Below are 17,042 nucleotides of genomic sequence, written 5' to 3'. Positions count from 1 at the left end.
ATTTCTTCTAGCTGATCTTTCTACAGGGTGATTTGTTTGTAGCAGAACTCTCTGCAAGGAAACTTCTTCTAGCTGATCTCTCTACAGGGAGATTTGTTTGTAGCTGAACTCTCTGCACGTGATTTGTTTGCGGCTGAATTCTCTACATGATGGTTTCTTTGTAGCTGAACTCTCTACAAGGTAACTTCTTCTAGCTGATCTCTTTACAGGGTGAATTGTTTGTAGCTGAACGATCTACAAGGTAACTTCTTCTAACTGATCTCTCTACAGGGTGATTTGTCTGTAGCTGAACTCTCTACAAGGAAACCTCTTTTAACTGAGCTCTGTACAGGGTGAATTGTTTGTAGCTGAACTATCTACAAGGTAACTTCTTCTAGCTGATCTCTCTACAGGATGATTTGTTTGTAGCTGAACTATCTACAAGGTAACTTCTTCTAGCTGATCTCTCTACAGGGTGATTTGTTTGTAGCTGAATTCTGTATAGGTGATTTGTTTGCAGCTGAGCTCTTTACAGAATGGTTTCTTTGTAGCTGAACTCTCTACAAGGTAACTTCTTCTAGCTGATGTATCTACAGGGTCACTAGTTTGTAGCTGAATTCTCTACATGGTGGTTTCTTTGTAACTGAACTATCTACAAGGTGACATCTTCTAGCTGATCTTTCAACAGGGTGATTTGTTTGTAACTGAACTCTCTACAAGAAAACTTCTTCTACCTGATGTCTGAACAGGGTGAATTGTTTGTAGCTGAACTCTCTACAGGGTGATTTGTTTGTAGCTGATCTCTATACAGGTTACTTATTCCTAACTGATCTCTTGAATTCTGTTCAGGGTGACTGCTCTATTAGGATGACTGCTCTATTAGAGTATCTCGATCTCGCACTTGCTACACCAAGTTGGATTTCGTGTTATAACTCCGTGGCTTTAAGTCTGATTCTTCTACACCATTGAAGAGCCTTTCTAAGATGATAACTCCATCTGTACAGCGATTTTCAAAGCATTACCCCAAGCGGTTTATCTGGTAGGCGTGGCAAGCAGTCGTTTTTTTAATCTCGATTGCGTAATTGTTACACACTGTTGATTTTTTCGCTGTATCTTCCTGGTTTTTAGCTCGATTTCTTTCAAACCACAAAAGGTTTGAGGTTCAATAGTTAACCTATTCACCCACCGATTTTCAGCTTCTTCCCATACGCGGTTTACCCTGTAGGCGTGACAACATATTGGTGTTATTTTTCGTGCATAATCGCTCATAACTCTTTGCCTGTTTATGGTATTCCAGCCAAAGTTGGTACCGAGATGCGCCTTTATACCCCCCTTCTGTGTGCCAAATTTCAAGGCAATCGGATAACGCGTTCGCGTTTTATAGCAGTTTTTGTAAGTGTGCGAAAAGAGGAAGAAACTAAGCCAATTTTTGAAGTCGCATATCTCAGGAATGCCTGAAGCGATTTCGCTCAAATTTGGAATGTGAAGTACTGAAGTTGGAGGGAATGTACACAGCAAAATTTGTCTTGTTTCATCAAGGCAGCACAGAGCTACGGAGGTGCGAAAATTGCGTTTTCTTTCTTCCTGTCAATATACTCACGGGGTTGCGCGCCGGCTTCTTGGGCTGCACGACACACTACCGTGTGTCTTGATACATGAAATGAGCAGTATAATTATCATTACCAACTTGAACAAAGCCCGAGTACAATATGCAGGGTAGTATCCATGATGGTCTCCAGATTTGGTAGTGAAGTATAGGTGCAAAAATCTGGGTTCAGCTACCAGTTGTTAAAAACTAGCTTTTGAACATTTAATACCCATGTATGTTCATAGTCTATTGACTGTTCTATTAGAGTATATCAATAGCATCAAGGTCCAATAGATAAACTTTTTGAGAATAAGTTGTTATAGTAAATATGATACAGATGAACTCTTTGTATACAAACATATACTAATTTCTGTGATCTGGTTCTCTGAGACGTGAAAATGAATCCAATGTTAATACCTGTAGTGGATGGAACATAAACAGTGTATAGTTCATATACAACTCACCACAACTCCTACTAGTATACCAAGGGGTACTCCTAATAGAACATGATACAAGTGAAGGGCAGCACCAGCCCATAAGGGGCCGAGAATTGCTGCTACTGATCCAGTTGATCGTCGCAATCCCTGACCAAATCCTGTGAAGAAATAATAACAAACATGAAGTGGAACAACCCTATTGCAGAATTTCAATTTAATGATGAAAGTAAGACAAAAGGTAGAGACCCCCAATAATTTTGAACATAACAAGTATCTGAAACATTAAGCATAATACCATGGTATAGACATACCTTGCTTGTGAAAATGCATGTCAATAAAACGATTGACATACTCTAATAGAACAGTCAGTAACAACCTGTATTTTAAATGACTGTTTTATTAGAGTATATTAGCAAAATTGTGGGCACAACAGCATAGGTGGAATAAAAAACATAATAGACTGGTACCTAGCAAAAGGGTTGTATACAATCACTGGACTGGACTAGTGGACTGGACTGGTGGACTGGACTACTGGACTTAGGTATTTTCCCTTTTTTACCCAAATATTTGGGCAACTGGTTGCAAGTATGTTAGTCTCATGTAGTTAGACCACTCCCCCACACACAAACAAAAGAAAGGTGTGATCATGCCAGACTTGTCAACATTGCCCAGCTTCAGCTATGTACAGAGGTTCTAATAGTACTTGTTTGTCAACAAATCTAAAACAGAAGTCACATGCGGTAATTATAGTTTAAAGTTCAAAATGAATCAATTTGATTGGTTGCAATCTTGTGCATGTGATTTCACTTGTTATTGCTGTCATGCAAAAACTATAGAACCTTTTTATCAGCTGTTGAATAGCAAGACAGTTAACTGTCGCCACTTAATCTAGCTGACTCCATGACTATAACTTGCATGGTTACTACAACACTACATACACATGTACTGTATGCATGGTTTGTACTTCATGATAAGACAAATGGTAGTCGTACGATAGAGATTATGCCAAGAGAGAGAGAGAGAGAGAATTACACACAATTCTAAGATAACAGACAGTGCCAAGTAGACAGATTTACCTGCATGTTTTACATTCAATGTAGCAATAGCTACGACCAGTTGCCCAAATATGTGCTAAAATGAAAAACAAACAAAAAAAAATCTGAGTCCAGTAGTCCAGTCCACCAGTCCAGTCCACTAGTCCAGTCCAGTGATTGTATACAACCTAGCAAAAGGGATTGCTGTTTAGTAGAAATTTGTTAGTCACTTTTGTATATACTGACATCCTCTCATTCAACACTTTGTTTTAAAATTCTTTGAGTGTTCATTCTTTTTTTGAGTATTTTGCAAACGTTTTACCATCAATGTTACTACTTATTATTCAAACAGTTATGCACATGATTACCTTGAACATGTCTTGGTAATAGTTTTGAGAACAATGATCCATTAGTAACAAATAGAAAGGGTAGACCAAATATTGCAACAGCAGCTCCACTCAGTATTTTCACATTAATCTAAGGTGTTTCTAAATAAAAACAATACACACCATTATTGTTCAACCGCACAAATAAAGCAAATTCTAGGGGAAAGGGGAGGCACTGGCTACCCATAATTTTTGAAATAAAGGGGGAAACTGTGGCATATTGGATCAAGCTAAGGCTTTAAATTGGTTATGCAATAATAGTTGGTTGTTGCTGAAGGTGATTAATAATCAAATTAGGCTATGCGTGCAACAATCAATTAATAGGATCACATGACTATAAAATAGGGTGTACTTTCGTGCACAAGGAAGCTGTTTATTCGGTTAATCAATTGGTTATCCACCTTTTCAAACATACTTTCTGTAACAACTATAAACAGGCTGTAGGACCAGGTGTCCTACAGACCTTCAGCACTTGTGCTGTAAAGCCTTAATATAGAAAGCCAATAATCAGTTTCGTGCACTTAGTCCAGGTCACAGCTCTAGTAGAATTGAGGGTATTTAGGAAGGTTGTACTGTACCTTATACTAAAGTCATACTTGTGGACCTTATTATCCGCAATCACATTGCAACATAAAAATGGTGGTGATAGTGTGGGGGATTTGTACAGAGGAGATGGCATTTTGCTACGATAACACTAATATATTCCAGCAAGGGCAAAGTGAGGCATACAAGCATGCTGTTTTACATCCATACCAAAACTTAGGTTCGGTTTTGTCTGGTGGGATTATTTTGCCTCGCCACTTTATACTAACTAGCCTCTCACTTTTATTATCCAATGGTTCCATCCTTGTAAACAATTTTGGTTACTATGGATGAACGCATGATGAAGTCCCCACACTAACACTGCCATTTGTCAATTATGACATCAATGAGAGTAAGGTCCACTTTAACCACTTATTATATGCAGTATTCCCTAAATCTCCAGTTTCAGACACTGAGCCATACATCGCTTGTTAATGTCCTTACTCGAAACATTAACAAGAAATATCCTATTGCAGATCCAATTTCATGAAGTATCAAAATCCTAGTCATTTTGTTGTCAATACAAATTATATAATTGGCTCACCATGTGTTAAAATAAAATGCCACTTATTATGCTGGCACAATTAATAGTTACCTGAAAGCATCAAGCATAATGCTAGCAATTATAAACATTACCATTTTTCTGTGCTAAAGAGAAAAAGACCAACTTACTTTAATTGTACAGTCTGCAACTCAAATCCACTTAATAATGCACAAAAGCCATTATTAAAATGTAATGTCATTAACATCATTGCAACCATTTCATGGCCACCACCTTTGATTTCACAACTTTATCATCCAGGAATTTGAAGGCCGCACCCTTTTATACAGTTTGGTTGTTGTTTTTTCTGCATGGATATATATACCTTTAGTTGCTCCAGCCACAAATATTTCAAACCAAATGTATCCAAACAATTCCAGACATAAACCAAATGACAATAGCCACCTGCCAGTACAAATGAAATATACATAAAGTGACTGTGACTAACCTGTCAGTAACTTTCTTTGTTAAAAGCATCAAACAAACAAATGAAATGATGAGCTACACAAAGGGTACAGCATGTAATTTATAAAAGGCTTGCAACATGTAATAGTTATACCACGGGTACAAGTGCTTTGCCTGATACATACGCACAGGCACTTGGGCCTGCGTGCGAGTGCGTATATACAGGCAAAGCAAAAGTGCCTGTGGTATAACTAATATGTTCTACTTCAGCATGTAGAACCACCTAACTGGTAAAATCTCTAGTTACTATACCCTTCTCTTATATAGGGAACCAAGTAAGCTGTGATTGTGGGATTGAATTTTGCCAAACAAACTGTGATTGTGGGATTCAATTTTAGTACATCAAACAGTAGTTTGATTTTATTTTTGCTAATATAGTAATTTTAAGAGACTAGTGTTAATTATGTTACTTTAATTGCTACATTTACAAAAGTAAAAAACAAACTACTGTTGATGTATTAAAATTGAATCCCACAATCACAGGTTGTTTGGCAGAATTCAATCCCACGATCACAGCTTGCTTGATTCCCTATATAAGAGAAGAGCACAACAGTATAACATCAAAGAAATCTGATGATTTCTGGATATAGTGTGCACTCCTATTAGGTGTGCAATGTCTCAAGTATATCTCGTTAAGGCAGTGTAACGAGATATATGCACTGCCTTAACAAGATATACGCAGTGTGTATATCTCATTAACATTTTGAGTCAATGCGATATGTGATATCTATGCACTGGCTTTCCTGTGATCTGAGGTGTGAGAGTGGTACATATCTAGTTACACTGTCCACTATTCCAAAATAATGTATGTGGAGAACTTTAAGTTCAATGTCAAAGGAAAGGAGGTTGGTTGTGTTAGTATAACCCATTGACATATAGGCAGATTTGATTGATACCAACATTTTAAAATTCTGTTGTTACATTCACAATTAGTATGGACAGGATAGTAATTCTAAGCTATGATATGAACAATTTGAGCTGAACCCTCAAAAACATTTAATAACTTATGGATCAGATTACGTTAGTTATTGAAATATGGCTCATGTGTAGTACCACTTGACCTGGCAAAATATTTCAAACTCTTTTCAATCAAACATCTCAAACAATATTTATGAACAATACCATATATTTTTGAGGAGGAAGTCATATAAGTACATAGTTTGTTTCCCAAACTTGTATTGGAGCCAACCAACAGGTGTCTGCTCTTGACTTGACAACTTTGCTGTCACCACCATAAAAGCAGCAATACATTTTTTTGGCTATGACAAACGACACTCAGACTACTTGGCAGCACAACAGGCAAAGTGCAGTGCATTTTTGTCTATATTTCAGTCAACTACATGTTTGTCCGACCAACTGCAAGTTTGTCAGGAAAAATTTGTTCTGATACTTAAAAAAATTTACTGGTACAATGCTGCAAAATTATATTTAGTGTATATCATTAAAATATTTTTACATTAAAATTATCACGATTTTTTTGCAGCGAATTACTGGGCAAGATGACACCTTCAGCTTTTAAATATGTACCTATAGTGAAATAGTGAAGTTGGGTAAGGAAAGACTGATTGGTACATTTTGTCTTACTCCATGGAAGACTTTAGGTGTCTGAAGGCTGCCAGACAACTGTACAACAATAGAAGCAATCCTTCTAATTAGTGCTGCCACAATATAGAAAAACTCTACATCATATATCACCAAGGTTTATATCACGATATGAACATATATCACGATATAGAACTAACTATTACATTTGCAAGACAAACATATCCATTGTAAGTTTAAATGTATACCACAAGCAAAAGTACTCTTGTTTATCAGGTTTTAAATGCATTTTGCTACTGCTTTACAGTTGAGACAAGTGGCTGGAACTACATAGAAACCTTAAAACCTCCCAGTTTACTTTGAGGTTGGCTTGTTTACCCCACTACACTATCAACACACAGCTTTAATTAAATGCCAAATACCATATGTCTGGCCTCCCCCACATCATTACACTAAGCAGCAAAACATTATTGAACAAAATAATAGTAGCTAATGTACCAAAGTAGGGACTTTCCCACTGAGCTATACTGTAACATCATCATTCATCTCTTGTTTCACTACTTTTTATTGCATAGATCCCTACTTCATTTTTAAATTAACAATTTTTTAAAATACTAGTTTGTTTAGTTTCTTTTTTTGTTGTGGCACAGCTAGCTACAATGTAACTTGTATTAGTCCACTTGTATTTTCCACATCTGTAGGTATGGGAAAGGCAGATACCATCACTTATAAACATCTTGCCCATTTGCTCAGTGAGAAGTAGAGTTCCCCATTTTCTGTGGTTATGGGCAGGCTTCGCTGTAATTTGGGGTTCTCCTTGCTGCACTCTTGAGTAATGTGTATCAGGGGATCACATTCTAGATCCAAGCGTCCCTGTGTGCCTCCAGCTGTTGACCTTGCTGTTGCTGAAGGGCATGCACCTGTCTCCTTTAGAACAATAATGTAGCTAATTGTGCTTGCTTCTTTTTCTTATAAAAATAACTACAGTACGTCTACCAGAACAATGTAACTTGTAACTGTTCTATCATACATGATTGTTGTATTACAGAGCTTAGAGCACATACACACACATATATGACGACAAGTTTACAATACAGCATTTCAATAAATAAAAGAAAGTCTTCATACTCAAACTGTGGGCAGAGAGGAAAACTCTACCCAATTCTGTGTCAATGGAATCGTTGCCATTACAGATGCAGCATTGCCACATTGAACATCGATAGCAACAGGTGTATTAGAGTGACTGTTGTATTAGAGTATATATCTCGAGTCAACCAAGGGGTGTGCAGCTAGCTAGACCAATAAGGAGTGAGGTGATCTTGTTTATTGTTAAGTATATAGGCTAAATTGTTAAGAGGTCGGGTCTCCGTACTCTTTCACTATTAGTCCACATAGATCTTTATTTGGTGGGTGTGGTCGCAAACCTCAGATCCCAATCATAAAGTTGTAGATATCTAGCAAGGTACCTCTTATAGTAGCACCGGGACTGAAGCGCTTCTGAAATCCAACTTTGAAATAGTTCTGTGGCATCTAAATATGCTGCTGAAAGAAAGCATTGATACAGAAAATTAACACCTCAATATGGTTTCATTGGATGAAGAAGACAAGCCGACTAAAGATAAAAGAAAAGACAAGGCGCAGAGGGCTTACACTTGTCGGAACCCCAAAAGGTACATCCCACTGGTGAGTGTGTTATTGTGGCATACAATGGTGACTGTGTGCTGCTTCGTTTGGCATTTAGCCTTGCAACTGTGGTCAGTGAGGCAGTCAGTGAGGCAGTGAGGCAGGCTGTCAGTGAGGCAGGCTGTCAGTGAGAATAAAATTCAAGTTTTGGCGATTTTTTTAAAATTCTATATCCAGCCACCTGTAAGTGTTTTGTTGTATATTATGTATTATATGGACTAGTACTATTCCGTAAAGATAATTTTCGTCATGTAAATGTCTCTAGGATAATTTTTGAAGGCGGAAATTTGGGTGGCGCGTAAAATTTTCTACTTAAATGGTACTACCAAACTGTTTGATTCCATTGTACAGTGTACCACAGCAAGTCGCATATACGTAACACATTTGGTTTTATGCGCACATATTCATTACTCACAATTACACCAGCTCCACAGAAAAACAAGCTAGTTTCAAATTCAGTCCATCCCAATAAATCTTCAAACATAGGCACAAACATAGCCTAGGGCACATAAACAAGAAATAGAATATCACGGGGGTATTAATCTACGTACCTCAATGCTAGTTTGGTTAAAGAGTGCTACAAAGCAAATGGCAAGCAAACAAACAAGCTCTTGCCGAATAAATTCTAAAAGTCAACAAGAGCAGTATATATCAAGTATTGATAAGCTTTCTCCTCACCAGATAACATCCAATATGTCTTAGGCAGAAATCCTTCAGGTGCTGGAACAGAATCTTTCTCAGCATTTTCTGGTGACTTTAGCACCGTTGACTGGGAGCTGGAGTGATGGCTCACATCCTTCATACCATCATTCACTAACAGTGGAGTTTTCTCCTGTTTGGCTGATGAATCCTTATCACTACAGCTATGCTCTTCAGAATTAACATTAATATCAACAGAAGCAATTGATTTCTCCTCTATGCTGTGATCTGTGCTGTTTTGATTAGCCATTTGCTGTTGAGTGTGTTCAATATGTTGTCCATACTGTGATTTTACAAAGTCATTCACTGGCGGTAATTGAAAAAACAAAAACATCAGCTCTAAAATCAACCACACTAGTGTCAACAATGCCTGTATTAATTACAGTGACATGTGTACATTAATTACTAGGGATTAACTCACCCCAGGGGATGTGTACTTGTCAAGAGTGAATGGCCCTACTTCATAGTTTAGTTTGCGAAGAAATAAATTTAGTCCTGGGCCTATGATGAGGCCAAACTGCCTTATTGCAATTGCTATTGAGAAGGCTGTAGTTCTTTCCTTCTTTGTGGTAGTGCGTGACAGTTCTCCAAATATTGCCGCTTCAGCCCCAGCTCCAATACCTACAACATACAAGCTTGTGTGTACATACAGGCAGTACCTACATGTATGTTATTTGCTTTTTTGTCGTATTCATATGCAAAGGAAACTTTCACTTTAATCTTTCACAACTATTATATTATTGTGTGGTAGAAAGGGCAGGATTTGGGAGGGCACATACCCCTTTGATAAACTCTCCCCCTTCCCTTAGCAATAGTTTAAATCAAAATAAATCAGGAACAATATTGCATACGTCTGGTTATTTTCAGGTACCTGAGAATGCACCAGATGTAGTCTGAAGTATTCATGCCCTACACCCTCTAGGTGCTGCGTGCTTACTCTCATTAAACTTTAAGATGCCATTAAAATCATCATAGAAATTATCCTATGCAATGATGCACCAACTAACTAACCTAGCACCAGTGTTGGGGGGTAACGCGTTACGTAATAATTATTACTTTTGTGGTAACAAAGTAATATAATGAAATACGCTAAAGCTGGTAACATAACTCAAGTTACTTTACTCATAACTCAAGTTACTTTACTTACAAATGTAACGCATTACCTATGTAATATAGTTACTGTAATGAGCATAATATTACGTAATATTATTACTACAATTAACGAAGCTACTAATCTCGTTACTAATCCACTAAGTAACACCTAGACACAACGAAGTAACGATGCCTACTGAATAAAGCTTATTCACCAGCTTCTTACTTATAACCAAGATTTGCACATTGCCCAACAACACAATCATGTCACGTGATAAGGTGATAGTCTCACACGTGACAGCTTAAGGCTGTGGAAGGAAAGTAATATAATCTGTAATATTATTATAGTTACTATATTTTTTGGGTAATGTGTAACTGTAACTAAATAGTCTAGTTGCAAGTAATATGTAACGAATTACTTTTAAAAAGTAATTGGCCCAACACTGCCTAGCATTAATTTCTTAAGAAGTATCGATATTGAATTAATTTAAAAAAAATGTTGAAACCCACTTTTTGGCCTGCCTGCCCGTCTACCTTTTGACCTGAACAACATACAGCCACCACAATAACCACCTTGCCTTTGCCTTGTCGTTTCTTCATGCAAGGAAACTACATGTATATCAAGGTATTGGTGTTTCCATATCGATAATTTTCTTACAGGTATAAATATCAGTGTCACAAAATACTTTGAAGTGCGTGCACTATTGTTAAGAGGGAGAATACACTAGTAACTAGGGTTGGGCAATATTTCAATAAATTGCCAATATCGCCTAAGCAACTGCTTGCAATACCATTATCGCATGTATTTTTCCTTTGCAATATTATCGCATAGGCAATATTTATTGTATTTTGCAATAATTATCGTATATATCATCTAATTTGTGTCTCTTGTAGACCTCTTATTTAATACAGTTTGTGCATATTATTGCTAACTATGTCAATTGGTTAACTTGTTAGTGAAGAAATTGTAAACTAATTCTCATTGAAAACAAGCATTCATCAAACTATGCGGTTGTGTTTCAATTTTCACATGCAATATTGCAATAATTGTATTAAATGACTCATGCAATAATTGCATGTCACAAATTCAGTGTCGCCCAACCCTACTAGTAACGAATGTTTTCACAAAATGGTGACTACACCCCTTAATAATATAGCTGTACTTCTAATGATTGGCTTTACTACAAAAAAAGCAAGTTACCACCAGAGACAAGTCGGTTACTGGACATTTGCCATCCAAATAGTCTGCATGTCTGACCATAAATCAGTTTACTCAGACATAATGTCCTAGCTATCAAAAGAAAAGGGATGGAACCTAAGGAATACAGTTTATCTGTCTGGTTATGGCTTGTACTGCTAATCATATCTACCACTTCTGGCTACCACATCCCTTTATGATTTATCATGCCTACCAGAGGTTTACTCAAGATCATCAGTGAGATTGAGATACTCTAATAAAACAGTCACTCTAACTCTATGTGGGAAATTCCTACTTTTAGGCATCGAAAAAATTACAGCCACATGCCAATGTTTGGATTTTTTCACATAGCCAAAATTTCTAAACATCGACTATATGCAGTTTCTGCCTTTAAGGCTTATTGGCTCAACTGTAACAGGGGCACAGCCAGACTTTTGGTGGTGCCAGGGCCTAGCTGTAAGCCGAGGACCAAAAAAATAGGTAACTGCTGACAATAACTGCCCTCCACCAACTATAACATTATCTCCTTATTTATAACTACATACGTAGCTTGCTAAACTGTTCTCTGAATTCTGTGACTGCTCTATTAGAGTATCTTGAATTATTGATGCCCAGGCCTGGGCCCAGGTTCTGGCTACGCCTCTGAACTATGACACATCAAGAATCAAAGAATGTCACTGACAATCTCTTATTTTTGTTACTCTGATAGTGTCAGCTGAACTTTGAACCTCGGATATTCCACTTACCAGACCAATGATATATTCACTGAACACAATACACACATGGAAACACTTACATACACTACAGACACACCCACACACGTATGCATGCACACACACACACACGCACGCATGCACGCACGCACGTACGCACACACACACACAATTAAGACAATGAACATTTAACTCACCTACACAAAATCTACTAGCCAGAACCATGTATTTAGACTGTGCAGCAAAGTACATGAAATTACCTAGAGAAATGAGATATAGTAATTCTAGTATTCAAAATTGACTTTCTGACCACCCACATAAAACTACATTATTTTTCCTACATTAACCATATTCTAAAATTCACTCAAGTTTTAGCAAATACACAAGTGAAATAACAACACCAGGTGATGTATGTCTTTGTGCTAGCAACTGTACAAAGATTATTCTTAGCTAGCTATTATATACAATAAAATGCAGTAACCTATCTAGATATTTGAAGCATTCTGTGTTATTTTATAATAGGGGTTGGTAAAAAATCATGGTTTCGTGAATTTTCACACCTTAAAAACGGCCTTGCAATAAGTTTTACCCAAATAAACCACCTGTAATATATTAGTACTGCTGTAATGATGCTGTACCTTGGTTAAACGAAGCGAAAAGTCGAATACTTCGATGTACAGTGAGTTTTTAAAATTCCAAAATTCACCTGGATTTCATCTGCCTGCCTGGCTGCCTGCCTGGCTGCCTGCCTGCTGTAAGACCCAGTTGCGCTAGGAGTATGATTCCAGAAATTTCAGACAGCTAAGGTAATGATGATGGATTCACGAATCTGTTGTTCCGATTACTTTCCATCCACTGCGCCATGCTGTTTGCTTTCATCATTCATTCGCTTCTTTGTTCTTCTCGAAGGATAATTAATAGTTGCAGCGCTTAAGACCAAACACGTGATTTTAACAAAGTGTGAGTAGCTATGTATACGTAAGACAAGGGTGAACGGGTGCAGTACCCAAGGAGTTGTCTCTAACATCTATTAATGCTGGGCAGTCGTTTGTATAGTCTTAATTACCGGTTTAGCTTTTTTGTGAGATACTGTAGCTAGCCAATAATGTCTTTGAGGGCAGATCCACCTCAGGATCCAGACTTCTAAAAGCGAGGGTTCCACTCTTAATGGTGGGCTCTCCAGTGATGTTTTACTGTAAAATCATCAACATTTAGGCCATTAGAAATGCAGTTGAAGCCTTTAACAGTTGCTGTAATAGCTTTAAAAGACAAAGCGATAATCATTTTAGAGGCGCCTATTGGATATGAAGGTAAAAGATAGCTGCTTCAAGTGATATTTATACTATGTGGAAAATAAAATGGGTATAATATAACTAGCTGGCTAGCTAGCTAGACAAAAAAGTAAACAAACTAGCTATTTTAATAAAATAAAAATTTTAAAAGGAAGTAGGGATTGGTATAATATACATGGTACAAAAATTGAGGAAACAAGCTCAAAAATGTTACAACTGAAATGAGAAATGATCCAGCAATAAAAAGTAAGGAAACAAGATTAGATGACTACTTGCTAAAACAAGACGTACTTTAATCCCTACTTTTGGCTAATTTGATGGTCTCATTTCAAGATCCTAGCCAAAAGTAGGGATTAAAGTGTGTCTCATTTTAGCAAGTAGTCGTCTAATCTTGTTTCCTTACTTTTTACTGCTGGATCATTTCTCATTTCAGCTGTAGCATTTTTGAGCTTGTTTCCTTACTTTTTGTAGCATGTATATTATACCAATCCCTACTTCCTTTTAAAATTTTTATTATTTTCTAAATAGCTATTTTTATTATAGAACACACTTTCATAATGAATAATGGAATTTCCTGCCCTCCCATATAACAAAATTTGTGTGATCAGGACAAGAAACATAAAATCAATTTGTAGTGGCCTTAGGCCTAACACTAGAAGGCAACAAACATACTCATGTAGGGTGTCACGTAGGTACACATTGTAGGTAGATCTGCGACCACAGTCAGTCTTGACAACATTTTGCTTTAACCTGTGACCAAGAGTTGTGACCAAGAGCCTTTTCCAATATTTAACCGGTGACTTAGCAACGATATTTCAGTATTTTTCGATTGTGAGTTGGAAAGTTTTACCCTTGACCGTTGACTTAGCACGAATTTGGTGACGTTGACCTTTAACTTAGACTTTGACCGCGATCACAAATCTACCTACTGTGAGTGTCTGTGTGTCACCCCCTTTCACACCGACCTCCAATTTCAAACAAGTTACCAAACAGTACAATCAACTTAATCCGATGTGTGCGGTCAAACACCAATCCGTACAGTGGTCCAGACAACAAGCCAGCCATACTGAATGCACTAAGTGTCAATCCATAGAAAAACTTGTTGGCTCCAAACTGGATGTGTAGATAATCCCATAATGTAGGCAGAATCACAGCTAAAACAACACATCAAATGAAGTAGCGTATTCTCCAGGTAGCCAACACAATGATCATCGTTGATCATCAGTGACACGTCATCCGTCTATCGATCAATCGACAATCCCAACTTACCATATTCTATTCCACCAAACAAAAAGAATGCTTGATGCTTAACCCAGTTAGTAGTTTCTCAGTCCTCATTGGTTTAGCAAGGGGTTGACACACAGGTACTCACTGTAGGTAGATATGCGACCGCGGTCAAAGTCTTGACCGGCCGAAATTTCGCTTTGACCTGTGACTAAAAACCTTTGTCGATTTTTGACCGGTGACCTAGCGACGATATTTTTCGATTGTGGGTTGGAAATATTTACCCTTGACCGTTGACTTGGCACGATTTTGGTGGCCTTGACCTTTGTCAAGGCCACCAAAATCGCTTTGACTTAGACTTTGACCACGGTCGCAGATCTACCTACAGTGAGTGCCTGTGTGTCACCCCCTTGTTTAGTTTAGCGTGTTCGAATAGGGAGGCGCTAAGTTTCTGTTAGGGCTTGTATTAGGGTGCCCTGTTCAGTCACGTGATCTTCAGTTTCTGGTAGCTATGGACTTCGCGTACCTTAGCTTAGCAGTGAACGGGTAAAACATGACAGAGGAAAACATCTTGGCTGAAGCAGAAAGGATTATTACAAAGGTATAGCTAGTCAGTGATTTGGATGATCTTTTAGAGAAGCATATAAACACAGGGAGCATACCATTAGTATGAACTTCATACTTCTGAATTTACAGTGACGAGGGATCCATACTCTCACGATGGTATCCATGCCTGTTATATGCTTTAAATTAATAGCTCCACCTCTTAACAACTCTTTACCTTACTCCTGATACCATGCCAGCAGAAGCGAGCAAAAGTGACCTATATAATAATCACAGCAATCCTAACAAAGTTTAAAAGTGTCAGGTTTAAAAATTTGTACAGCAAAAATTTTACTAGAATTTGCATTGAGTTCTAGTCATGATCATTTGTTGGACTTTGCCCATTCTCTGTAGCTTGCTGGACCCTGCCCCAGGAGCTGGTTCCTAAGGTTGACTGCTTTGCCATGTCCTGGATCCACCTCCTCATTGACCGTGTTGTTAGGGGACCTTGGAAAAACCTGACTTGTGATAGGGCCAGTTCCTTAAGGGTGCTGTGTCAGGTGCTCTCTGGAAAGGACGGTCCAAATAGTGACCAGTGTATTCAAATTGTTGCTGATGAGCACAGAATAAGTACTATCCAAATGACGCAGTCTTTATTACACTCCTCCAGTATAATTGTCCTCCTTTCGGTGTTGCACTGGGATCCATCAGCCTTTGAGTTCTCCTTGCTGATATTATCTAACAGACCCATGAGAGGGCCAACTGCATCCAGGGACATTGCCTGAATGTGTAAGTGTACCGGCCAGATTTACACTTAGGACTAGTACGGACCACTACTGTGTGCTGTTACTGAAAACAAATACAATTTATTTTGTGGAAAATTAAAACTATGTACTTGATGCATTTTATTGCTATAAAGACCATCTACATGAATCTCGCCTTAAATTGTGACCGGATTTCACATAACAAGGCTTCCACACACACAAACTCAAACTTACAATTTTACCAGAAATGGATTGCTGGTCTAATACACTATCATATTTCACACTGTACTTCCTTCAGCACTGACAAGTCTGGTTTCTGTAGCAGCTTTCTTCCGACCCTGTCAAAGCCACGAGTGTGAGATTGGCACCATTAAACGGCCATGGCTTTGTGATAATGGTGTGTAGTGAGCTGGGACTTCACAGAGAGCTCGCCAATAGTGTTCTTAGTCAATTTGGAGTAATTTTAGGGCCATGGAGGGCCATGGAGGGCCATGGAGAGCCCAAACTTGGCCTCTGGATTCCAATCGTCTTCTTACTTCATTTTATACCCGTATATTAAGACCACCCCCACCCTCCCACCCTATTACTATCACCTGTGATATTATTACGCGCTCGAAAAAAGCTGCTCAAAACAGGGCAAATTTTGGGTATCAGAAATGCATACACCCACTCAGTGATAGCTAGTGAACAGATGAACAATTGGTGCAAATTTTGTTTGCACAGCTGTAGGAACTGGGAAGTTATTACACAATGATTCCTTAAAATCGCCATATCTCCTAACAAAGCTTTGTGCGTCGAAGCCTTGTTTTGTCAAATTCAGTCACAATTAAAGTCATAATAGTTAGCATTTATGATATTTTACTGCATCTACTTTACTACTTAAGAGGTAGATATCTTAACGAACACCTTGTTTTTAAATAATGAACCACAAGTAGCTAATTGTTTCACTGTTAATGTCCAAACACAGCTACTGCCAATCACATGATCGATGTAGTAACTGAATTAACACGCAATGCCAAGAACAATGTCTACCAAGGAAATAAATAAGCATAAGTGTACAGGAATGTAACTGTTACTGTGATCAAAACTTTAACTGTTTATTTAATGCAAGACTTGTACTTATGATTTAACACATTTTGAATTGTTCGGAATTATATAACTATGTGTGTGGAGTTTAACAACCCTCATATTTGCACGGATGAGTTGGCTAGTTACATGTATCATAATTGAAATGAGCAGTATCATTACCAACTAATTTTAATACCCAAGTACAATAAGTG

General features: G+C 37.8%; 2 protein-coding genes across 2 annotated transcripts in view; both read right to left on the bottom strand.

Annotated features, from left to right (window-relative positions):
- LOC136238076 (major facilitator superfamily domain-containing protein 8-like) overlaps nucleotides 1-14,698 on the bottom strand; it is a 38,646-nt gene extending 23,948 nt beyond the window's left edge. The window contains exons 1-9 of the mRNA XM_066028402.1: nucleotides 14,501-14,698; nucleotides 14,197-14,385; nucleotides 12,137-12,199; nucleotides 9,358-9,557; nucleotides 8,916-9,306; nucleotides 8,789-8,862; nucleotides 8,653-8,736; nucleotides 4,996-5,048; nucleotides 4,873-4,952 (exon numbers count right to left, since the gene is read on the bottom strand). Of these exons, the coding sequence (XP_065884474.1) occupies nucleotides 4,873-4,952; nucleotides 4,996-5,048; nucleotides 8,653-8,736; nucleotides 8,789-8,862; nucleotides 8,916-9,306; nucleotides 9,358-9,557; nucleotides 12,137-12,199; nucleotides 14,197-14,296 (1,045 nt within the window). The 5' untranslated portion in view covers nucleotides 14,297-14,385; nucleotides 14,501-14,698. The remainder of the gene's footprint in view (nucleotides 1-4,872; nucleotides 4,953-4,995; nucleotides 5,049-8,652; nucleotides 8,737-8,788; nucleotides 8,863-8,915; nucleotides 9,307-9,357; nucleotides 9,558-12,136; nucleotides 12,200-14,196; nucleotides 14,386-14,500) is intronic.
- LOC136239179 (uncharacterized) lies at nucleotides 1,668-4,516 on the bottom strand. Its single transcript, XM_066029910.1, has 4 exons — nucleotides 4,451-4,516; nucleotides 3,407-3,515; nucleotides 2,032-2,162; nucleotides 1,668-1,984 (listed from the first exon to the last, which is right to left on the bottom strand). The coding sequence occupies exons 1-4, from the start codon at nucleotides 4,514-4,516 to the stop codon at nucleotides 1,931-1,933; spliced, it is 360 nt and encodes a 119-aa protein (XP_065885982.1). The 3' UTR covers nucleotides 1,668-1,930.
- Nucleotides 14,699-17,042: the final 2,344 nt, after the last annotated feature.

This window comes from Dysidea avara, chromosome 11 (genome assembly GCF_963678975.1).
Source record: "Dysidea avara chromosome 11, odDysAvar1.4, whole genome shotgun sequence".
Taxonomy (NCBI): domain Eukaryota; kingdom Metazoa; phylum Porifera; class Demospongiae; order Dictyoceratida; family Dysideidae; genus Dysidea; species Dysidea avara.
The sequence above is the reverse complement of the archived record's forward strand: the minus strand, read 5'-3'. Positions and strand labels throughout refer to the sequence as shown.